The sequence below is a fragment of the Heterodontus francisci genome, chromosome 5 (assembly GCF_036365525.1).
Source record: "Heterodontus francisci isolate sHetFra1 chromosome 5, sHetFra1.hap1, whole genome shotgun sequence".
Taxonomy (NCBI): domain Eukaryota; kingdom Metazoa; phylum Chordata; class Chondrichthyes; order Heterodontiformes; family Heterodontidae; genus Heterodontus; species Heterodontus francisci.
The window spans coordinates 91166836-91192499 of NC_090375.1; the positions used below are offsets into that span (position 1 = coordinate 91166836).

Below are 25664 nucleotides of genomic sequence, written 5' to 3' on the forward strand. Positions count from 1 at the left end.
GTTGCCCTCTCAAGATCCCATGGCACTATTTTGGAAAAGAACAGGAGAGTTCTCCCAGTATCCTAACCTAGAGTTAGACCACAACCAAAATCATAAAAAACTGATCATCTATTCATTAATAGAAAATGCTGGAAATACTCAACAGGTCTGTCAGCATCTGTGGAAACAGGAACAGTGAAACATTAACTCTTTCACTCCCCACAGATGCTGTCAGACCTGCTCGGAATTTCCAGCATTTTCTGCTTTTATTTCAGTTTTCCAGCATCCACAGTATTTTGCTTTTGCATTATTTGTTCATTATCTCATTGCAGTTTGTGGAAAGTTGCTGTGTGCAAATTGGTTGCTGCATTTCCTACATTACAATAGTAACTACACTTCAAAATAGTTCATTGATAAGTGCTTTGGAACTTCCTGAGATATTGACAGGAACTATATAATTGCAAATCTTATTGCTACAGTTATTGTCCTGCTATTTTACGGTTTTAAAAATTGCTGGTAAGAGCACACATAAAAATAACGGAATGGGAAGGAAGAAACTCAAACTCCTCCAGCAACATCATGAAGTGACAACTTATGGCTCTTGCTCTGCACTTTGTGAAGCAAGAATACATTGACTTTATGTAGTTCCTGGAGAATGCAACTCACAGCCCACTTGAATGATATCATTTCCAGAGATAACTGCAAAAATATTTCCAGACTACTTTGGACTAGCAATTTTAGGGCATAAAACTGAACAAGGAACCAGTTAAGTGCACTACTACATTGAGGAGTGGCTGGTAGTACAAAAAAGATCTTTACATCCATTTTGCTGGGAAAACATTTTCAAAAGTCTGCCGGACTGAACATTGAGTTCAATAATTTCAGAGCATGACAGCCCCCCATTTTACTTTCATTTTTAGTTATTTTTTCTTCCTTTTTTTTTTTACATTCTTTTTTACATTTTTTACAATCTTTTTTTGCATTTATTTCATTTCATCTTAGTTTGTTCAGTTTGCTTACCCACTGTTTTTTTCAGGTTTGCACTTGCTGCTGTTCAATATTCAGTGTATTTACACCTAATCTGTACTAATGCTTTGTCTTTCAACACACCATTAACATATTGTTTGCCTTTGCTCCGTGACCTTTTGGTCAGCTATGTGGCCTGGTCCAATCTCGACCTCCTTTGTTATCTCTTGCCCCACCCCCACCTCTCTTACGTATAACCTGTGACTTTTCTAATATTTGTCAGTTCCGAAGAAGGGTCACTGACCCGAAACGTTAACTCTGCTTCTCTTCCCACAGATGCTGCCAGACCTGCTGAGTGATTCCAGCATTTCTTGTTTTTGTTTCAGATTTCCAGCATCCGCACTATTTTGCTTTTATTTTCAAAAGTTTGTTCATCAACTTAGTATCAGATTTCTACACTCAAATTAGTCACGTATGGAACAGAAAAAAGCTTAAACAGAGACTAGAGAATTTCAGACAAAAGCAGTAAACCTCATGACTCCCTTCAGACAATTCAAATGAGTCTCAAATGGGTTTATTATTAAATGGTTGCATCTGTTGTAAATTTAATTTGTTCAGTTTACTCATTCCAAAATCAACACAAAAATCCTAGGTGTTCTTAGTAATAGTAGTCCGCATTTGTATGTGCCCCAGCAAAAAAAACCTATGTCCAGTGTCACCATCAATTTATACATTAATTACCAAGAGAATGCAGTGTGAATACAGTGGCTAAGCAGTAGGCTATACCCATAACAGTCGAGTTAAACCACAGTTCTGTATGTCAACAATCAAACAAACCTCTCAGACTTTTTGATCAGGAATCCAGCACTTAATGCAGAGGATCATCTTGCCTTGCAAATCACTTACAATTACAGCAACTTGAGGAATAGCCCATTTTACTTTCATTTTGAGAATTCAAGCAGCTGATGATAGCTGAGTAGCAAGATAATGTTTCTCTGTAGGATGTCAGTTTTATCAACATACAAAAAAGTTATTTAGTACCTTTACGAGCAAACCAATCATTGCCACAGCACTGGTTTGATACAGTACAAAAATTATGACTATTTAGTGCAAAACAACAGATGTTGAGGTCAGATAATCTGCATCCATGCCATTTGAGTCATAGCACTACATCTTAGGTCGCCAGCCACAGATGAACTGCAAGAGCTTCTTAATTTGGAGTTTGCTAAGCTTAAAATCTTCAGACAGGATCTCTTCTGTGAGCTGTACAAGTAAATTTCCATCAATTTTTTCAGTCACAAATAGTGACACAATCTCTTCAGGGAGACCTATAAATTGCAGGCACTTTGACACCTCTTCTATAGAAAGTCCACAAAGGTCAGATGGTGGCTGCCAGGGTGATCCATCACCACATGAACGTGGTGCTAATTGCAGGTGCAAAGGAGAAGAAAAAGGATAAGGAATAGAAAATATATCCTGTGTACCTTTGTTCACGAAATTGTCTTCAGGCAGATCTGTTGAACAAATCTGAGGCTCATCTTCAGCCCCGTCTATAGTTGAAGGCAGAAACAGTGCTTCTAGGTCAACTAGTTCCCCATCTTTGAATTTTAGTGCATGTGGTGGTAAGGTGGGGCATGACTGACTTTGCTGTGTGTTATCTGCTAAAGATTTTTCTTCACAGCCCTCTAAGGAATAACTAGTAGATCTTGGGAATCCAGTAGGTATAAAGTGGAATCCTCCATCCTTGGATTGTTGCTGTTTAGGGAAGGTATGAACTGGAAACGCCTCACAGCCCCCGGCGCGCTCAATACTACCACACTGAAAGTGTACTGGCACTATACTCTTGGGAGTACTTGGCATTTTGTGGCGAGGATAACTGTAATAGCTTCTGTGTTCAGATCCAAAATTACAAACATCTTGGTCAATATCCCCATAATGTTGGTTTGGCCATGATGACCGATTTGAAGGGCAGTCCAATATGGGGCTTCTGAGAGGGGATTTAGTTCCACTGTCCAAAGCATTAGAGTTGATCCAGTTACAAGGGTAACAGGAAGCTGGGGAATGCTTCTCACTGGGTGGAGGTGCATCATTCTCTGTGGCACCACTGCAAACAAAGTAAATCATTTTAGGCACTTGAAAATGCAACTATTATCCTCCTATAGTAGACCCCTTCCCCGAAACTGAAGTTATCCAGTTGACAACCTATTTCAAATTAACAAATTCAATCAATCTGCAAACTGCAAACATTCGGGTTCAAATGCAATGTTAGACAATTTAACCAGTTTAATGGGCAGTTAACTGAATGAGGAGTTCTAGAAGTAACAGCAAAATATGTCATTTTAAAAATGGAAAACTAGTAGATGCCCCTAAATACAAACACAGTGGTGACTAGCTAACACATACTTCGTTCAATTAAACAAGTACAGGGAAATCACTATTGGGCGGCACAGTGGCGCAGTGGTTAGCACCGCAGCCTCACAGCTCCAGCGACCCGGGTTTGGTTCTGGGTACTGCCTTTGCGGAGTTTGCAAGTTCTCCCTGTGACCGCGTGGGTTTCCTCCCACAGCCAAAGACTTGCAGGTTGATAGGTAAATTGGCCATTGTAAATTGCCCCTAGCGTAGGTAGGTGGTAGGAGAATTGAGGGAAGGTGGGGATGTGGTCGGGAATATGGGATTAATGTAGGATTAGTATAAATGGGTGGTTGATGGTCGGCACAGACTTGGTGGGCCGAAGGGCCTGTTTCAGTGCTGTATCTCTCTATGACTCTAAAAATGCAGCTCTGTTTTACTGATAAGGGCAAGTCAAATTCTCTGGCCTAGTCTGAATGGTTCACATACACACTGGCTTTACTAACTCAGCCACTGGAATACGGTGCTAACATTCTAACTGTTCTGATGAAAGGTCATCAAATGCTGTTTATCCTGCATTTCTTTCTCAAGTGCTGAATGATCTGGTGTATTTCCAGTACTTTGTGTTTTAGTTCAGATTTCTAGCATCTTGCTTTTTGTTTTTGCGTGGATAGAAAGTTGCTAGATAGACCAGAAACAAAGGGTTAGTGACATTGCATGGATGGGAGAAGGCTGAAAATGCTGTAGTCAAGGGCCTGCATTTTTATATATACAAAGGGAGGGCCAGAGTGAGCGGGAGAGTGGGTGCAAGACCAGAACGAACAAGGGGGATAAGGGAGACAGAGCAGGGAGAATAGAAGTAGAGACAGAAGTATAGAAATATATTTGGACTTGGGCATGGTGAGTAAAATATCAAAATTTCCTGTTAATACAAAATCAGGATATTGGCAAAAAAGCAAAGACTAGAAGACTGAAGAATAGACAGGTTAGCAGAATAAGTAAACTGGTAGCAGAGCAATTTAATACAGAAATGTATAATAAGGCATTTGGCAGGAAAAAACAAGGATTGTGAGCAAGAACTCAATGAAAAGATGCTGAAAAATGCAGAATAGCGAAAGGGGGTTTCAAATGCACAATTTCTCAAAACATGTGCAGGAAGATAAACCCATAAAATGTTCAATAGCATTTTGCATTTTTTTTTAAAGTAGGGGCATGGTGTACAAGAATGAAGAGGTAATAATAAATTTGTATAAAGCAACAATATTGGCCAGTTAGAATGATGAGAGATTTTGGGTGTCCCAATTATGCAAAAGAAATTGAGGCTAGAGAGCATACAGTGCCCATAAGGATACTGGAGATGGAAAATTACAGCTATGATTAAGGTTACTGGGATTATTTACACTGGTTCAGAGAAAGTTAAAAGGAGAAATGATGAAAAGAGTGACTGATGCATTTCCTCTGGTTGGCACTAGGACAAGAAATCATCAATTTAAACTGATCAAGCATGAACAGAAAGGTTTGGAGAATCACAAAATTACAGCCTGGAATGTTTTGTGACATGAACTGATTGAGGCAGAGTCCATTGTATCTTTTAAGGGAACATTTGAAACTTGTTAGTTATATTCACTTCACCCTGGTCATTTTTTTGGGAAGTACTTCTCAGCCTGCCTAATTCAAATTAGTGTCTTCACAGATAGTCTGGCTAGGTAAATTTCACAGACAACGAGAAGAAAAACTAGAATATTCTTACAGTCTAATTCAAGAGTGGCAACTGCACTATTTCCTACTTACTAGAGATAGTTGAGCATAAGAACTACTGTAAAATCTAGTACGTGATTTCAACTGCTCACTTAGGCTTTAACTGCCAAACAAATTTATTAAGCAATAAAATAAGTCACAGTCTAGTAAAGCAATATTCTGCTGTCTTCCAATAGTAAGAAAGATAATACGAGGGCATGTGGAAAACCAGTCAGCTGAAACAAAAGTGCCTGGGTATGCTACAAATTTACCTGCATACCTAGGCAAGTGAAAGCACTCTCTGGGACACAGAAGTGGGGACTCACCTACAGAAGAGGTTAGCAATGTGGAAACCCCCTAAGAATCTAAAATAAAAAAATTCTGCAAAACTTAACAGGATTTAATAGGCCTCCCAGAGACAGGCTAGGAGGCAGGTGGGCCCACAAAATTGCAACAGCAGGCAGGTGGGGGGGTTGCAGAGGGCTCCGCCACAGAAGGAGGTCGCTGAGTAAAATGAGGCGACTTTCCTGTGAGCTTGGAGGCAGAGGTGGGGGTACCTCCTCTGTGGGTAATCCGTGGCCCGCGGCAGAAACCAACCCACCTCCCTAAGCGCCTCGTCTCCTGCACTCAATGCACCACCCCCCACCCTCCATCCCACATCGCCAGGGCCTGCCAGACTAGCCCTGACGACCCCGCCTCACTTACCTTGGGTCCGGGGCTCCAGCGTTGGACCTGTGTCCAAGGCCTCTTCTAGTACCAGCTGTGGCCACCGCTCCCGGTAGCACTGTTGATACTACTGAGGGCTGGCAGCTCTTGGAGGTTGGTCTCCATCTTTAAGGATGGGAATACCAGTGCAGGCTTTTATTTGCCGAGCTGCTGTTAAATAGAGGTGGGGGGGGGGGGTACCGCCGCGATTTCGGCCTGGCGCCAGGAGCCTCACTGGCTCCACTAAATCCTGCCTATCGTGTGCTTAAAAAGATAAAATGCATTTAAATCTCCATTTTAAAGGCAATAGTTATATGTCAATTCCTGCTGAAATGAAAGGGAACATGAAATCAATAATAAAATCCAAGTTGGAATAAGCAATAATTAACTCTCCAATTACAATTTCAAAATTCTGTTTGATGCCAAGATGTATCACGGCATTTTCATAAGGGCAACCAAGTGTGCCACAGTATGATGTATCAGCATTATGGACAATATTTGAATCAAAGATTTGCATTGTCTTCATATTAGAACAAGTCTGCAGAAATTTGCACCATAAGTTATGCTGGACATTACCCCCTTTTTCTGATAAAATGATGCCAGAAAATGGTTAAGTTTGCACCGACCATAATACATAACATTCCAAATTTATTTTAGTTGTCTTATAAAGTTTAAAGCTTGCAAACAGGACAAAGGGGAGCTTGCCATATCTCATTACATGATCCACAATCACGATAAGTTCAAAGTACATTTTTTCAGTCCATCCAAATCCAATGCTCAAAGCTGAGGTCAGATCATCAAGCTCCCACCTTACATAATACGCCTGGTAATAATTTCTTACATGTTATGTAATCCAGAAGAATAGTAAGATAGTGTAGGGCTGGGAGAGCGTGCCTGTTGGCGTACTTGCCGAGGAGGAATTGATGGACTGAGAGATGGCTTGGCATTCCGTGGTGGGACTGGTGGGGCATTCAGAAGTCTGCATTCTTCTTTTACCTGCCAATGGAAACAATGCTAACATGAATAAATATTAATAAATTTGCAAAAAGGAGCTTACAGAATCTATTAACATCTTAGAACCAGAATTTGAATGGTTTGGAGTTGTAGAGAAAGTTAATTCAATTGCCAGCATTTCAGAAAAGGGGTAATGGATGCAATTTGCATTGAATCAAGTACATACTTTATCATAAATCAAGCTTAAGTTTTATACTTTCCAAAGTACATGCTGCAATATTGTATCCGGTTAACATGTTGATTATTTGAATTTTTTCACACTTTGTGCCTTTAAGCTACTGCAGCAGACTAAAGCACAGAATCATTGCAGTTGCTTAGTGAACTGGAGCACGAAAAGATGAGATATAGGTTTGCATCCATGACTCCCGATGCTAAATTCCCAATCTCAGCCACATTTATACCAAGCAAGCACCATATATAAAGCTGTATTTCCCTCCTTCCCTCCCCCCAGCCCAGAACGATGAAATCAACTGGATATTTTAATTTCAGTGGCTTGACAGCATGGAAATGAACTGAGAGCAAGTGACTCACGAGGTTGGTTGTACATAGTATGTGCAGATTCATCAAGGAAAGAAAATGACTTTGAACTAGGAAATGCAACAGGGTGGTATAACTGGGAAATAGATTTAACCCAAACTTTCCCAGAATTACGAGAGAGTGAACAGTAAGCAGGTTAGGCTGAGTGAACAGGTTAGTCTAGTTGGTTGGAGTGTGGTGTTTGTAATGCCTGCATATAGGATCCAATTTTCCCTTAGCTCAGAAAATTGAATGAAACGAATATACATTCCACTGAGAAAAAATTCTCCATGGGAAAAGTGATCCATCCAGGGTTAACAAGAGATTAAGGACAATTAAAACAGAAAGTGCTGGAAATACTCAGCAGGTCTGGCAGCATTTGTGGAGAGAAGCAGAGTTAACGTTTCAGGTCTGTGAACTTTCATCAGAACTGGCAAAGGTTAGAAAAGAATTAGGTTTTAAGCAAATGAAACGGAGGTGAGGGGGAAGAGAACAAAAGGGAAGGTGTGTGATAGAGCAGAGGGCAGGAGAGGTTAAATAAAGCTGTCATGAGACAAAAGGCAAAGAGTTTGTTAATGCTTGTGGTGAAAGACAAAGCATTAGTCCAGAGACAGTATTAATGGCAGAATAATGAGCAGCTCTGTCTACATGAAAAACAGGCACATGGTTAAAAAATTAAAAATTTAATAGAAAAAAGGGCTAGTTATGCTCTGAAGTTATTGAACTCAATGTTCAGTCCACAAAGCTGTAGAGTGATAAAGCAAAAGATCAAGTGTTACTCCTCGAGCTTGCGCTGATGTTCACTGGAACACTGCAGCAGGCCAAGGACAAAAATGTGGGCATGAGAGCAGGGGTGTGTATTAAAATGGCAAGCTCTGGGTCATGCGTTCGGACTGAGCGGAGGTGCTCCGCAAAGCGCTCACTCAATCTGCGTTTGGTCTTCCCAATATAGAGGCAACCGCATTGTGAGCAGCTACTAAGTTGAAGGAAGCACAAGTAAATCGTGGCTTCACCTGGGGCCTTGGATGCTGAGGAGACAGGAGGTAAAAGGGCAGGTATTAGCCCTCCTGTGCTTGTATGGGAAGGTGTCTTGAGAAGGGGACGAGGCGTCAGGGGTGATGGGGGGGCGGGGTGTCGCAGAGGGAACAATCCCTTCGGAATGCTGATGGGAGGGGAAGGGAAGATGTGGTTGGTGGTGGCATCATGCTGGAGGTGGCATGAATGACAGAGGATGATCCTTTGGAGGTGGAGGCTGGTGGGGTGAAAAGCGAGGACAAAGGGAACTATGTCAGGGTTCTGGAAGGGAGGGAAAGGGATGAGGGCAGAAGTGCAGGAAATAGGTCGGACACGGTCAAGAGCCTTGTCAATCACAGGGTGGGGGGGGGGGGCGGGGGTGGAATCATCGGTTGAGGAAAAAAGATACTATCAGATTAAAACAAGAGTCTTATGATGTTGCCAAGAGTTGTGTGAGCCTGAGGATCGGAGGTGTTTGAGAAACCAGCAAAGGATGACCAAAAATTGATAGAGGGAACAACAGAATGAGAGTAAAGTAGCAAGAAATATAAAAACAGATTGTAGGAACTCCTTCAAATATGTGAAAAATGAAGAGAGTAGGTCCCTTTGAGGCTGAGACAGGAGGAAATGATAATGAGGAATAAGGAAATAACAAACATGTTAACAAATATTGTATAAAAGCAAAATACTGCGGATGCTGGAAATCTGAAATAAAAACAAGAAATGCTGGAACCACTCAGCAGGTCTGGCAGCATCTGTGAAAAGAGAAGCAGAGTTAACGTTTCGAGTCAGTGACCCTTCTTCCGAACTGACAAATATTAGAAAAGTCACAGGTTATACGTAGGTGAGGTGGGGGTGGGGAAAGAGATAACAAAGGAGGTCGAGATTGGACCAGGCCACATAGCTGACCAAAAGGTCACAGAGCAAAGGCAAACAATATGTTAATGGTGTGTTGAAAGACAAAGCATTAGTACAGATTAGGTGTTAATACACTGAATATTGAACAGCAGCAAGTGCAAACCTGAAAAAAAACAGTGGGTAAGCAAACTGAACAAACTAAGATGAAATGAAATAAATGCAAAAAAAAGATTGTAAAAAATGTAAAAAAAAAAGGAAGAAAAAATAACTAAAAATGAAAGTAAAATGGGGGGCTGTCATGCTCTGAAATTATTGAACTCAATGTTCAGTCCGGCAGGCTGTAGTGTGCCTAATTGGTAGATGAGATGCTGTTCCTCGAGCTTGCGTTGATGTTCACTGGAACACTGCAGCAATCCCAGGACAGAGATGTGAGCATGAGAGCAGGGGGGAGTGTTGAAATGGCAAGCAATCGGAAGCTCGGGGTCCTGCTTGCGGACTGAGCGGAGATGTTCCGCAAAGCGGTCACCCAGTCTGCGCTTGGTCTCCCCAATGTAGAGGAGACCACACTGTGAGCAGCGAATACAGTATACTACATTGAAAGAAGTACAAGTAAATCGCTGCTTCACCTGAAAGGAGTGTTTGGGGCCTGGGATAGTGAGGAGAGAGGAGGTAAATGGGCAGGTATTACACCTCCTGCGATTGCAGGGGAAGGTGCCATGGGACGGGGATGAGGTGGTGGGGGTAATGGAGGAGTGAACCAGGGTGTCGCGGAGGGAACGATCCCTTCGGAATGCTGACAGGGGAAGGGAGGGGAAGATGCGACTGGTAGTGGCATCACGCTGGAGGTGGCGGAAATGGCGGAGGATGATCCTTTGGAAATATTGTATATTTGTCTTCACACAAAAGACAGAAAAAGGGTCAAAGGAAAGTTCAGGAACTTAGCAATTAAAGTTAGTAAAGAAAAAGCACTGGAGAAATTTGACAAATCCTCTAAACCTGATGGCCTACATGCTAGGATTCTAAAAGAGGTGGCTAAAGGAATAGTGGATGCATTGGTTGTGATGTTCCAAAATTCCCTCGATTGTGGAATTGCTGTTTAAGAAAGGAGTAAGAAGGGAAACAGGGAATTACAGGTCAGTCAGCCTGGCATTAGTAGTTGGGAAAATGCTAGCATCCATTATCAAGGAAGTGGTAACAGGGCACTTAGAGTCACCATGTTTTTTTTTCATTCGTCCGGGGGATGTGGGCGTCGCTGGTTAGGCCAGCATTTATTACCCATCCCAAACTGCCCTTGAGAAGGTGGTGGTGAGCTGCCTTCTTGAACCACTGCAGTCCTTGGGGTGTAGGTACACCCACAGTGCTGTTAGGAAGGGAATTCCAGGATTTTAACCCAGTGATAATGAAGAAACGGTGAAATAGTTCCATGTCAGGATGGTGTGGCTTGGAGGGGAACTTGCAGGTGGTAGTCTTCCCATGCATCTGCTGCCCTTGTCTTTCTAGGTGGTAGAGGTCACAAGTTTGGAAGGTGCTGTCTAAGGAGACTTGGTCAGTTGCTATCGTGCATCTTGTAGATGGTACATACTGAGTGAGGCCACTGTGTGCCAGTGGTGGAGGGAGTGAATGTTGAAGGTGGTGGATGGGGTGCCAATCAAGTGAGCTGCTTTGTCCTGGATGGTGTCGAGCTTTTTCAGGGTGGTTGGAACTGCACTCATCCAGGCAAGTGGAGAGTGTTCCATCACACTCATGACTTGTGCCTTGCAGATGGTGGACAGGCACTGGGGAGACAGAAAGTGAGTTATTTGCCGCAGAATTTCCAGCCTCTGACATGCTCTTGTAGCCATAGCATTTATGTGGTTGCTTCAGTTCAGGTTCTGGACAATGGTGGCCCCCAGAATGTTGATAACGAGGAATTCAGTGATGGTAATGCAATTGAATGTCAAGGGGAGATGGTTAGATTCTCTCTTGTTTGAGATGGTCAGTGCCTGGCACTTGTGTGGCACCAATGTTACTTTCCACTTATCAGCCCAAGCCTGGATGTTGTCCAGGTCTTGCTGCATCTGGACATGGGGTACTTCAGTATCTGAGCAGTCACGAATGGCACTGAACATTGTGCAATCATCAGCGAACATCCCCACTTTTGACCTTATGATGGGAAGGTCATTGATGAAGCAGCTGAAGATGGTTGGGCCTAGGACACTACCCTGAGGAATTCCTGCAGTGATGTCCTGGGACTGAGATGATTGACCTCTAACAACCACAACCATCTTCTTTTGTGCTAGGTATGACTCTAACTAGGACAGTTTTCCCCGAATCCCATTGTCTCCAACTTTGCTCGGGCTCCTTGATGCCATACTCAGTCAAATGCTGCCTTGATGTCAAGGACAGTCACTCTCACCTCACCTCTGGAGTTCAGGTCTTTTGTCCATGTTTGGACTAAGGCTGTAATGATGTCAGGAGCCTCTTTATGAAGGGGAAATTATGCTTGACAAATGTATTAGGGTTTTTTGAAGATGTAACTAACAAGGTAGATAAAGGGAAACCAGTGGATATAGTATAAAGGCATGTGATGAGGTGCCACACATAGGTTTATCCACAAGCTAGGGGCTCACGGGGTTGCTACATTAGCATGGATAGATGATTTGTTAAAGTCCAGAAAACAGGAGGAATAAATGGGTCATTTGAGGTTAGCAGGCTGTTACTAGTGGGGTGCCACAAGGATCATACAAACATACATACAAATTAAGAGGAGTAGGCCATTCGGCCCTTCGAGCCTGCTCCACCATTTGGTAGGATCATGGCTGATTTTATTGCAACCTCAACTCCACTTTCCTGTCTATCCCTTATACCCTGTGACTTTCTTGTCAATCAAGAATCCATCTAAACCAGCCTTAAAAATATTCAATGACCCTGCCTCCACTGCTCTCCGGGGAAGAGAATTTCAGACTAACGACCCTCAGAGAAAAAAATTCTCATCTCTATCTTAAATGGGAGACCCATTATTTTTAAACTGTGTCTATCCATCTAGTCTCTCTCAAAAGGAGAAACATCCTCTCAGGATCCACCTTTTCAAGTCCCCTCAAGATCTTATATGTTTCAATAAGATCACCTCTCATCTAAACTCCAATGGATACAGGTCTAACCTTTCTTCATAAGATAACCCTTTCATCCTAGGAATCAGTCAAGTGAACCTTCTCTGAACTGCTTCTAATGCAAATATATCCTTTCTTAAGTAAGGAGACCAAAACTGGACACATAAATGCTGTGGCTACAAGAGCAGGTCAGAGGCTGGAAATTCAGCGGCGAGTAACTCCTGATGTGGTCTCACCAACACCCTATACAACTGTACTAAAACTTCCTTACTTTTATAGTCCATTCCCCTTGCAATAAACAACAACATTCTATTTGCCTTCCTAATCACTTGCTGTATCTGCATACTAACATTTTGTGATTCATGTACCTGGACAACCAGATCCCTCTATACTGCAGAGTTCGGTGATCTCTCGCCATTTAAATGGTATATTGCTTTTCTATTCTTTCTACCAAAGTGGGCAAGTTCACATTTTCCCACATTATACTCCATCTGCCAAATTTTTGCCCATTCACTTAAATGCATGTCCTCCTGACAACTTATTCTCCGACATATCTTTGTGTCATCAGCAAATTTAGCTACATTACATTTGGTCTTTTCATCCAAATCATTGACATAGATTGTAAATAGTTGAGGCCCCGGCACTGATCCCTGTGACACGCCACTAGTTACAGCTTGCCAACCGGAAAATGACCCATATATCCCGGCTCTCTGCTTCCTGTTAGTTAACCTATATCCTCTATCGATGCTAATAGGTTACCCCTTACACCATGAGCTCTTATTTTGTGTAGTAATCTTTGATGTGACACCTTATCATAGGAACATAGGAGGAGTAGGCCATTTGGCCCCTCGAGCCAAATTTGGCCCCCATTCAACTAGATCATCACTGATCTTCTACCTCAATGCCACTGACCCAGCCTCGACTGCTCTCTGGGGAAGAGAATTCCACAGACTAACGACCCTCAGAGAAAACATTTCTCGTCTCCATCTTAAATGGGAGACCCATTATTTTTAAACTGTGTCCCCTGGTTCTAGTCTCATATCCCTTGATATCTTTAATATCTAGAAATCTATCGATTTCTGTCTTGAATATACTCAATGACTGAGCCTCCACATCCCTCTGGGGTAGAGAATTCCAAAGATTCACCACTCTGTGAAGAAATTCCTCCTCATCTTAGTCCTAAATGGCCTGCCTCTTATTCTGAGACTGTGTCCCTTGGCTCTCGACCTCTCACCCCGGGAAAACATCCTTCCTGCATTTACACTGTTCAGCCCAAGTACACCACATCTACAGGTTCCCCCTTTATCCACAATGCTTGTTACTTCCTTAAAGAACTATAATAAATTAGTCAAACATTATTTCCCTTTCACAAAACCATACTGACTCTGCCTGATTGCATTAAGAGAAGGACGATGTAGGGGTAGAGATCAGGGAGGGCGAGTGTGATATGCTTGAACAAATTAGCATTGAAAGGGAGGGGGTATTAGCTGTTTTAGCGGGCTTAAAAGAGGATAAATCCCCAGGCCCAGATGAGACGTATCCCAGGCTGTTATGTGGGGCAACAGCAGGGGCTCGGACACAAATTTTCAAATCCTCTCTAGCCACAGGAGAGATGCCAGAGGACTGGAGAACAGCGAATGTGGTACCATTATTCAAGAAGGGTAGCAGGAATAAACCAGGTAATTACAGGCCAGTGAATCTAACGTCAGTGGTAGGGAAACCATTGGAAAAAATTCTGAGGGACAGGATTAATCTCCACTTGGAGAGGTAGGGATTAATCAGGGATAGTCAGCATGGCTTTGTTAGGGGGAGATCGTGTCTAACAAACTTGATTAAATTTTTCGAGGAGGTTACTAGATGTGATGAGGGTAAGGCAGTTGATGTAGTCTACATGGACTTCAGTAAGGATTTTGATAAGGTCCCGCAAGGGAGATTGGTTAAGAAGAGCCCATGGGGTCCAGGACAATTTGGCAAATTGGATCCAAAATTGGCTTAGTGGCAGGAGGCAGAGGGTGATGGTCAAGGGATGTTTTTGCGAGTGGAAGCCTATGAACAATGGTCATACAGGGATCAGTGCTGGGACCCTTGCTGTTTGTAGTGTACATTAATGATTTAGATGTGAATCTAGTTAGTTAGTTAGTTAGAGATACAGCACTGAAACAGGCCCTTCGGCCCACCGAGTCTGTGCCAACCATCAACCATCCATTTATACTAATCCTACACTAATTCCATGTTCCTACTACACCCCCACCTGTCACTATATATTTCCCTACCACCTACCTATACTAGGGACAATTTTTAATGGCCAATTTACCTATCAACCTGCAAGTCTTTGGCATGTGGGAGGAAACCGGAGCACCTGGAGGAAACCCACGCAGACACAGGGAGAACTTGCAAACTCCACACAGGCAGCACCCAGAATTGAACCCGGGTCGCTGGAGCTGTGAGGCTGCGGTGCTAACCATTGCGCCACTGTGGAGGTATGGTCAGTAAGCTCACAGAGGACACAAAAATTGGTGGTGTTGCAAATAGTGAGGAGGAAAGCCTTAGATTACAGGATGATATAGATGGGCTGGTAAGATGGGCGGGGCATTGGCAATTGACATTTAATCCTGAGAAGTGTGAGGTGATGCATTTTGGGAGGACTAACAAGGAAAGGGAATATACAATGGATGGTAGGAAGTACAAAGGGTCAGAGGGACCTTGGTGTACTTGTCCATAGATCACTGAAGACACAGCACAGGTAGATAAGGTGGTTTGGAAGGCATATGGGATACTTGCCTTTATTAGCCGGGCATAGAAAATAAGAGCAGGGAGGTTATGATGGGACCTTTCCAGAATCTAGGGAAGTTTGGAAAATTGCAACCAAGGCATCTACTATCTCCGCAGCTACTTCTTTTAAGACCATAGGGTGAAGTCCATCAGTTGAGGAGTGGTCAGCCTTTAGTTCTAATACTTTACTCAGTACCCTTTTCCTGGTGATTGTAATTGTTTTAAGTTCCTCTCTCCCTTTCACCTCGAGTTACAAGTATTTCTGGGATGTTATTTGTGTCTTCTACAGTGAAGACAGACAAAACACATCTGTTCAACACTTCTACCATTTCCTTATTTCCCATTATTAATTCCCCAGGCTCACTCTCTAGAGGGTCCACACTCACTTTTGTTACTCTTTTCCTTTTTAAATACATGTAGAAACTCCATCTGTTTTTAATATTTCTAGCTAGCTTTCTCTTACTCTTAAGAGAAACTAGTTTTTCTTTGCTTGTTTGTAAATTCTTCCAATCTTCTAACCTACCAACAATCTTAATAGAATTGTACACTTTTTCTTTCAATTTGATGCCATCGTGAACTTCCTTAGTTAGCCACTGATGGTGCATCCTTCTTCTAGTCCTTCTTTCTCTTTGGAGACACTCATTTGCAGAGTGTCATGAAATATCTCCTTAAATGTCTGCCACTGCATCTCGACGAACCTGTCCCTTAACCTAATTTCCCAGTTCAATTTAGCCAGCTTTGCCTTCATACCTTTGTAATTGCCTTTAAATTTAAAGGCAATGTAACTAGTCTTAGATCCACTCTTCTTACCCTCAACTGGATGCAAAATTCAATCATGTTATGATCACTGCTACCTTTAGGCTACTTTATTTATTCATTTTTACGCATTAATTAATCCTGCCTCATTGCATACTGCCAGGTGTAGAAGAGCCTGTTCCCTGTTTGGCTCTAGAACATGCTTCCCCAAGAAAAGGCGGGTGGGGGACAGAGAGGCGGGTGGGGGGAGGAGAGAGAGACAGACAGAGACAGACAGACAGGGGGACAGAGGGGGGTCAGCGAGCGCGAGAGAGGGGGTCAGCGAGCGCGGGAGAGGGGGTCAGCGAGCGCGGGAGAGGGGGTCAGAGAGCGCGGGAGAGGGGGTCAGAGAGCGCGGGAGAGGGGGTCAGAGAGCGCGGGAGAGGGGGTCAGAGAGCGCGGGAGAGGGGGTCAGAGAGCGCGGGAGAGGGGGTCAGAGAGCGCGGGAGAGGGGGTCAGAGAGCGCGGGAGAGGGGGTCAGAGAGCGCGGGAGAGGGGGACAGAGAGCGCGGGAGAGGGGGACAGAGAGCGCGAGAGAGGGGGACAGAGAGCGCGAGAGAGGGGGACAGAGAGCGCGAGAGAGGGGGACAGAGAGCGCGAGAGAGAGAGACACACACACAGTGGGACAGAGAGAGACACACACACAGTGGGACAGAGAGAGACACACACACAGTGGGACAGAGAGAGAGAGACACACACAGTGGAACAGAGAGAGAGAGAGAGAGACATGGGGAGATAGAGAGAGAGACTTGGGGAGACAGAGAGAGAGACAGGGGGACAGAGAGACAGAGTGCACGCGAGAGGTGGTTGGCCCAGAGGCCGGGGTGCAGTTTAGTGAGAATGGAGAGTCCCAGAGATGAACTCAGAAGGCACAAGGGTAGATGGGAGAGTAACTAGAAAGGGACTCAAGTTCAGTGCTAAGGCAAGGAGAGATCCTGAAGGAAGGTTTGACTTTGTGAACATGGGGTCGGAAACAGAAGAGGCAGCAGAATGGATGGCCTCTATCTTAGTGGGGGAAACAAGTCCATATGCTCCTTGCACTTGCTAAAGGCAAGGGTGGAAAGGGCAGAAGAGAGGATTTTAAGGAGAAAGTGTGGCAGTAACTAGGAGTAATCTTTGTGTTATGAGGTAGTAACCAGGTTTGGCAGAAGTAAGTGAGGCCTGATAGATCTTTATGCAGCTTCGTAGATCTGGTGACCACTTATACGCCAAATACGCTCAAATCTGCACCCTTTGCACTTGAGGATGGGAAGACAGGGGTCACACCAGCGGAAAACAAGTCACACACAAGTCAGAACTAGCTAAAGGAAGCTTCAACTTTCAGTTGCCTTTTACTACGGAGGTTATCAATTTTCTGCCTCTTTGTAAGTTTCTAACTTCATGGGTGGAATTTTATGCTCTCCGCCACGGCAGGCTAGGGGGCGGGGAAGAGCATAAAATTGGGTGGGATGGTGGCAGGAAAGGGGGGATTTAGTCCGGGGCCTGTAAACTGCCTTCCCATCGCCATTACCCTTAACTGGGTAATTAACCCCTAATTAAGGGTCTCTTCCCGCCACAGCTGCAATTAGCCATGTGGCGGACAGCCCTGTCACCGTACGGGAAGCATGGTACGAAAGACCCCCACCCCGCAAGACCCCTCCCTCCTACCTTGAGCCTGGTTCCAGCACAACTCCTCGGTGTCTGGTCACTGCAGCTACAGCAGCAGCCACCACTGCTGAGGTGGCGCTGCAGCTGCCAGCGTCTGACTGGGCAGCAGCTCTGAAAGGCCGAGACTTCCAGCAGCGGGGTTCAAAATCATATGGAAGGCCCGCTGCTGTCCTGTTAAGTGCCTGATTGGCACTAAATTCAGCAGGCTTTCTGTACAAGAGCCAACGCAGGGATCTTGCTGTTGGTTTCCACCAACATTGAGACTCCTGCCGCCAGCACAAAATTCCACCCCATGTGTTTCTTTCCTCTATGTCTTCCATACCATCTCAAGCCACAGGGTCAGGCTGACAACCGACTCTCAGATGTCTTGGAAATACCAAAGTGGATTGCCAGATGATGTTGAAGAACAAGGTAATGTGCTTTCCAACATGAGAAATTACAAAGGTAAAGCTGACTCCCATCACTCTTGTGCTATGCATACAGACTTTAATTTGCATCATCCCTTATATGATTTGACGATTATTACCCTACTTGGTGTACTCCCATAACGACTCAACAAGATGTGCTTCAAGACCTGTTAATAATGCTCTTGAGCAGACCACTAGGTGGAGATCAAGCAGAGTCCTGAATAACCAACTCTACTTCCCCTTCCCTGTAATGCAGCGTAGTCCAATAGGATTTCGATGCTCGCCAAACTTGTGGCAATCAGGTAACTATATTTGCCACATGATACAAAATATATGCAATATTAATAAAACAAACATGCAATCTTTTGAAAATAGGTTTGAGGTATTCCACCATCAGCAATCAAGACCGATACACTCACTGCCAGAGCCAGCATCAAAAGGGTTTTGCAATCCAATTGTTCTGCAAAGTAAGCCTGCTGTTTACACTCTCAGGGTGGTGACAATCTGTTAACTGAAATGTTCTGTTTCTGACAATGTGCTCCAGCTTATTTCAAAAAAGCAAATTTCTTCAAGAGTAAACTGTCTCTATAATCAGAATTGATGTATTAGGAGTCTCGGGAGGGAAAAGAATTAACAAATCTCTACGTATTGGCTTCTGCGCTCTCTTACCTTGCATATGCAGTCACCTGCCATTTCGGAACACAGCGTTCAGACATTTAATAGACCTTTGGCTCAGGGTCAGCCTCCTGTAATCTCGCCTTTTAAGCCAATAGAGTCCTATTCCTTTCAGTTGCTCATTTCAACAGATCTATTAGGATGAAGGCTGAACACATTTCGATGTTGCTACACCGCCCCTGCTTGCCAAAATTGCACATTTCAGCCCTCACTGGCAGCCATGCAGTGCTGTCCATCACTCACGCATCTCAATTTTTTTGCAAAATCAGCTAAACAAAACCAAGTTCTTAAGTTAGCATCCCGTGTCACTAAATTCCCAAGAAAAGCTGTCTCCGCTTTAATAGCAGAGTGGTCCCACAGATCTAAATGTATCATTTAGAGGCACCCAGAGAGAACAGAAACAGAAGATAACTGCAGACCATTTTTCTTGTTTCATTGTGAAAATTGACTTTCAGTTTCCAGGTCATTAGAAATCCAACAACTGAAAAACATAGTCGCAGTCTGACCAATATGTAACTCCTTTCAAACAGCAACATGGTTAATTCTTCCTTGCTAAATTAGGGACAGATGACAAATAGCGGTCCAGCAAGTGACACTCACACCACTGCTGCAAGTTTAACACAACTCAGTATTGTGTGGCTCTAGAAATGAACAGCATTAATTCGTCATGTCTGTGGCCGATTCGCCGCATGTGGTGACTAACGCGCGTATTGGACAACACTGCTGTGATGAAATTACAGTTTCTGTTACCATATATCACAATGCATTACAGTTACCACTCCATTGTTGAACAAAATCTGAATGCTAAAAATGAAGGAAAATACTCCTTCAAAAACCACTTTAGAACAAGAGCTTATAGTGAAGATTCAAGATTCTAAACTCAGTCAATCATATTATTGTGCTCAAGCTGAGAGTTTCAGACCATGAAATGGGACACATCCCACTTCAGGCATCCAAAAATCAGCATCAAGCACTTCCAGTCCAACTATCACATGGCCAGATGAATTCCAAAGCTCCCTCTTCTCTAACCAACCTCAGTAGAGCATCCTACTGTACCTGTGCAATACTTTATCCATTTATCCAAGTGAAATTGCCAATTAGTACTGATTTAAAGACAGTTTTCCGTTGTATACCCAAACTCACTGCATTGAGATTGTCCAAACTAATTTCACATATGACGTTTAGAACAACCATTAGACAGATGAGACTTGCCTTTCATCAGTCTGCAGGAGAAGCTTGACATATAAGATGGGATAAATATATTGAGGGGAAATATTAAGGGGTCTAGCATTTTTGAAAGTAGATAAATTGCCAGGCCCAGAGGAAATGTATCCCAGGCTGTTAAGAGAAGCAACAGATGAAATAGCAAACATTCTGACTATCATTTTCCAATGGTCTATCGCTACTGACATGGTGCCAGAGGACTGGAAGACTGTGTTACGACTGAGGTGGGAGGAGTGCACTGTCTTTTCTAGTTCCGCTTCTCCACAGGTCACAACATATATTTAAATTCTTACCCAGTTACCGATGTGGTTAATCATAGACTCTACTCTTTATCCCTGAATAAAATACACCAACCAGGTTTCTTTAATAAACAAAATGTTATCAGTTTATTATAAAACAAAACATAACCAGTAACAAAGCAAAGCATGAAGACACAGATTGAAATATGAAAGTTCCCTTTTACCTTAGCCCCTCGGCACACCCCACCCCCCCCCCCCCCCCCACCCCACCACACACACACAAAGGTTAACCGGAAAAATAGAGATTTTCTTTTTAAGATCTATTACAAAAAAAACCCAAAAAAACTTTGGCCAAATACCTGCTAATTCTTGAAGAAAAGATATGGAAAGATGTCATTTGACCTTTTTTTGGTTTGGTATTCCAAATACACGTAGACGGCTGTCACTGTGATCTTTCTCCGAAACAGTTCATTCAGGCAGCATCAGGATTTATCCGGCAGGTTTTTCCAGCGTCTCAAGAAAAGTGCGGCAAAAGGGGTTTCAAGCAGGCCTTTCAGGAACAATGTGGCATCAATTTCTCTATTTCTTACACTCGATTCAAAGAGCTTCACAAAGATATGGAAAAGCTGGCAGGCTTTTCAAAGAGATGGAAAAGGCTGAGTTGGGGTGACTGCCCTTCTGGCTGGTTTCTCAAACTCCAACCGACTGTCCAAAGTGAAACCAAAAACAATCGCTAGAGCCAAGCTTCCTGACCCCTATAAATCTTGACCTGTCACCTCTCTGTAAACATCAAGTCAAAAAAAACCCTGCTGGGTATTTATCTGAAGATAGGTGACTTCCAGTACGTGTTGGTTGCAAACAAGGCCTCTCAGTCCTTTCAATGACCCCAGTGAAAAAAACATCCATGGGATCCTTTTCAGTTTTCCCAAATAAAACACAAGTCCTCAAAGTTCAACAAAAAAAGGTAAGTACTTTCTTAACAACTGCTCATGTTGTTCAGTTGTTTAAAGAGAAAGTGATAGGAGTAATTACAGGCCAGTCAGCCTAACCTCATCCTTAATTATTCTTTAGAAAGGCACAGATTAATCAAGGACAGTCAGGATGGATTTCTTAAGGGGTCATGTCTGACGAACTTGATTGAATTTTTTGAAACAATAACAAGGAGAGTCAATGAGGGCAGCATGTTTGATGTAGTCTATGTGGATTTTAGCAAGGCTTTTGATGGGTCCCATATGGCAGGCTGGTCAGAAAAGTAGAAGTCCATGGGTTCCAAGGAAAAATGGCCAATTGGATCAAAATTGGCTCAGTGGCAGTAAGCAAAGGGTAATGGTTGATGGGTTTTTTTGTGTGACTGTAAGGCTGTATCTAGTGGGGTTCTGCAAGAAGCAATACTAGGGCCTTTGCTTTTCGTAGTATACATCAAAGATTTAGACTTAAATGTAGGGGGCATGATTAAGAAATTTACAGATGATATAAAAATTGGTTGTGTGATCGATTGCGCGGAAGAAAGCTGTAGACTGCAAGATGATATGTATGGACTGGTCAGGTGGGCAGAAAAGTGGCAAATGGAAGTCAATCTAGAAAAGTGTGAGGTAATGCATTTGGGGAGGGCAAACAAGGCAGGTGACTGCACAATAAATGCTAGAATACAGAAAAGTGTAGAGGAACAGAGGGAATTTGGAGTACATGTTCACAGATCTCTGAAGGTAGCAGGACAGATGGATAAGGTCATTAAAAAGGCATACAGGATGCTTTCCTTTATTCGCCGAGACATAGTACACAAGAACAGGGAGGTTATGCTGGAACTGTACAAAACGTTAATTAGGCCACAGTATAGCGTACAGTTCTGGTTACGTTACAGGAACAATGTATCGCACTAAAGAGGATACAGAGGAGATTTATGAAGATGTTGCCAGGACTGGAAAATTTTAGCTACAAGATTGGATAGGCTGGTTTAAGTTTCCTTGGGACAGAGGAAGTCAAGGGGAGATTTAATTAAGATGTATAACATTAAAAAGGGCCTAGATAGAGTGGATAGGAAGGATATACTTCCCTTAGCAGAGTTCAATAATCTAGGGGCACTGATTTAATATAATAGTAGAAGGAGTTTGAGGAGAAATGTTTTTCACCCACAGGATGGTGGAGGTCTGTAACTCACTGCTTGAAAGGGTAGTAGAGGCAGAAAAGTGCTTGGATCTGCACTTTAAGTGCCGTAACCGACAAGGCTTTGGGTCAACATCTGAAAAGTGGGATTAAGCTGGATAGCTCTTTTTCAGCCTGCATAGACACAATGGGCTGAATGGCCTCCTCCTGTGCTGTAAATTTCTATAATTCAATGCAATTCACGCTGGATTTGGTTCTACGGGGTCAAAGGTCATTGTCTACTAACCCATTGAATCACTCAGCTCCTGAATAGATCTCTATAAAGAATCACAGAAACTTTCAAATGTAACCAACAGGGCAGTGCAAAGCCACAGAATTTACCTAGGTAGAGTTAGAGAAAATGCTCCAAAAATGTTTAGAACTGAAAGAATGTCTCAAAATGTGGGTATGAAGGATCAGGTGTTCAGAAGGAAATTTAATGGCCACAGAAGTATATGGTTACATCAGGGGCGATATAAATTGCTGTGCACAAGAGGTGGAATAACTGCCAAGGAGTAGAATATTTTTCCTTTGTGCCCAATCAGTACAATGCAAAGGGATTTCAAACTAGTTTTTCATAAGCTCCCCAAACGATCAGGTGGTTAAGCTAGGTGAATGTGGGGGTGGGAGTGAAAGGAAACGATGGAGGGAAAAAGAAAATCAATAAATGCTGGGACAGCAGTCATTAAAGACAGAACACAATCATGGCAGTCAAATATCATGCCAACATTTACCACCAAAAATTAGCCTTTGGATAAAGTAGTGGAAGGTGACTTGCTTCCATGAAATTGTATCCATTTCGTCTTAAGAATGAGAGGGGAGGAAAGAAAGAAAATTAGTAGGAAACCATCTTTGAACCAGTCTTTAATTGCCTTCTCAGTTTATAACCATTCTGACCAAGATTGACCCTACTGAATTATAGAATGTAATAAAAGCAAAATTCTGCAGATGCTGGAAATCTATAATAAAAACAGAAAGTGCTGGAAATACTCAGCAGGTCAGGCAACTTCTGTGGAGAGAGAAGCAGAGTTAACGTTTCAGGTCTGTGACCTTTCATCAGAACTGGCAAGGGTTAGAAAAGAATTAGGTTTTAAGCAAGTGAAGTGGGTGGTGGAGGGGGGGTGGTAGTGGGGAAAAAAACAAAAGGGAAGGTGTGTGATAGGGCAGAGGGAAGGATAGATTAAATAACAAAGATGTCATGAGAAAAAGGCAAAGAGCGTGTTGATGCTTGTGGTGAAAGACAAAGCATTAGTCCAAAGAGTGTTGATAGCGGAATAATGAGCAGCTCTGTCTACATGAAAAACAGGTACAGTTAAAAAATAAAATAAAACAGCATGAAAATATAAAAAAGGCCAGTCATGCTCTGAAGTTATTGAACTCAATGCTCAGTCCGCAAGGCTGCAGAGTGCCGAATCGAAAGATCAGGCGCTGCTCCTCGAGCTTGCGTTGATGTTCACTGGACCATTGGAGCAGACCAAAGACAGAAATATTGGCATAACAACGGGGGTGGGGGGTGGGGTGTTGAAATGGCAAGCAACCGGAAGTTCAGGGTCATGCTTTCGGAGTGAGCGCAAGTGTTCTGCAAGCGATCACCCAATCTGCGTTTGGTCTCCCAAGAGGTGATCGCATTATGAGCAGCGAATACAGTATACTAAATTGAAGGAAGTACAAGTAAATCGCTGCTTCATCTGGATGGAGCATTTGGGGCCTTGGATGGTGAGGAGAGAGGAGGTAAAAGGGCAGGTATTGCACCTCCTGCGATTGCATGGGAAGGTGCCCTGGGAAGGGGATGAGGTGTCGGGAGACCAGGGTGTCATGGAGGGAACGATCCCTTCAGAATTCTGACAGGGGAGGGGAAGAGAAGATGTGTTTGGTGGTGGCATCACGCTGGAGGAGGCGGAAATGGAGGTAATGCTATGGAATGGATGAATACTGCTCGAACTCCATTTCCAGTTCTCAATTTATTGCTTCAGACCGACATCTTTATTTTAATAAATTTCTTTCCCTCGGGATACAGTTCTATGGCTACAGCCCTCCATGTATCTCAGCGACACAGCCATTCTTCAAGTATGATGCAGACAAGTACTGGCAGACTACTGACCTCATCTCATGACAACTGAACCTACTTTTGTCTCTCCCAAAACCTACACACATACGAGTAGCAGTCAATGGGCAGCAGTCAGCAGCATGACAAATGGCCGATTTTCATCTACCAACATTGCCCCAGCTCGAGAGCATCTAATGTAAGGATTAAACCTGGGACTCCCTTGATTTGCACACTTAGTATTACATGGGTCACATCACTTATACATGAATCAAGACACCAGGTTTTGAAAGACTTGTAATGTAATTTGTCACACTCTTCAGTGATGCTGACTGCTTACTCCCACATAATAATTTTAGTTCCAATGATGGGGGGAAATCACGATGCTTGATTTATGTAGTCTTACTTATCCTCCTCCTTTTGTTCATTTCCTCATCCCTGTAGGGGAGATAAAAAAACACATTCCTACAGTGTTCCCACTGAAATATAGAATAATTCCTTAAATCCCGAGTGAAGTATTTCCTAAACTACATTTGAAGATATATTTTTGAGTAGATTTACAGTATATAATTTGTCATTACAGTTAACTATTGCAGCAAAACAATGTATCCATAGCAACATGTTTAGAAATGCAGTATAAATGGGCTTGATATGACAATGAAAATTATAGCATTGACATCTATTTAAAAGCACAGGAAGGAGGTGGTGCGAATGAACGTACTCAAATGCACTGCAACAAGGTTGAATAAAATTATTCAACCCTCTTTCCCACTCCAACAATAAACATCGTGGGATATTAGGTAGCTTGTAGAGAAATAGGGAGACATTTACAACGTGATTATTGGTTTGTGATTTCTGTAAAGGTATAACAAAAGACTACAACTAAAAACGTTCAAAGAACGAGCTTTGTATTATTTTTAAGTGAAATCTTCCCCTCTTCTGAAGGTGCTGGCACAAGCAGAATAGAGTTGAAGTGGCTGCTGCCCTTGAGTAGCTAACAGACAACCATTCATCTTGTGACCCTGGAAAGTGAGTATTGGGAAGATATTTAATCATTGTGGTGGTTGGGGGGAGGGGAATAGCCATACAGTAAAACCCAAAACAGTAAACACATGTATACTTACAGTGAGCAATGGATAGCTAATAGATGCAGGAACTTTGCTGACACTTCCTCCCAGCCCAGGAATGCCAACACCATTTATAGTATCCCCTCTACTTCCTAGTTAAGACAGACTCAATACAGATCAGGGATTATCCCACTTTGATTTGATTCTGGAGCAGCGCTGTCATGTAACTGCAAATCACGATTCGAATTTTTTACTCAGTAAAATACTGAATTATTAAAACCCTAAATTCCAAGTTTTAAAAAAAAATTCAGCAAAAACTTTGCACTTGATTGCATAGTTGTTAAAATCTAAGTGCTCGTAGTTTTGCTAGCTTTTGGAAACAAAGAACAGTTTATTCGCAAGCCAAAATTCTATGAAGCGTTTCT

At 43.0% G+C, this 25664-nt stretch overlaps 1 protein-coding gene across 6 annotated transcripts in view; it reads right to left on the reverse strand.

Annotated features, from left to right (window-relative positions):
• Positions 1 to 1493: 1493 nt before the first annotated feature.
• Positions 1494 to 25664, reverse strand: part of garem (GRB2 associated, regulator of MAPK1) — a 163215-nt gene continuing 139044 nt past the window's right edge. For all 6 annotated transcript variants that reach the window (XM_068031757.1, XM_068031759.1, XM_068031758.1 and 3 more), the window contains 2 exons: positions 6578 to 6732; positions 1494 to 3049 (listed from right to left, as the gene is read on the reverse strand). In XM_068031757.1, coding sequence (XP_067887858.1) covers positions 2113 to 3049; positions 6578 to 6732 — 1092 coding nt within the window. In that variant the 3' untranslated portion in view covers positions 1494 to 2112. The remainder of the gene's footprint in view (positions 3050 to 6577; positions 6733 to 25664) is intronic.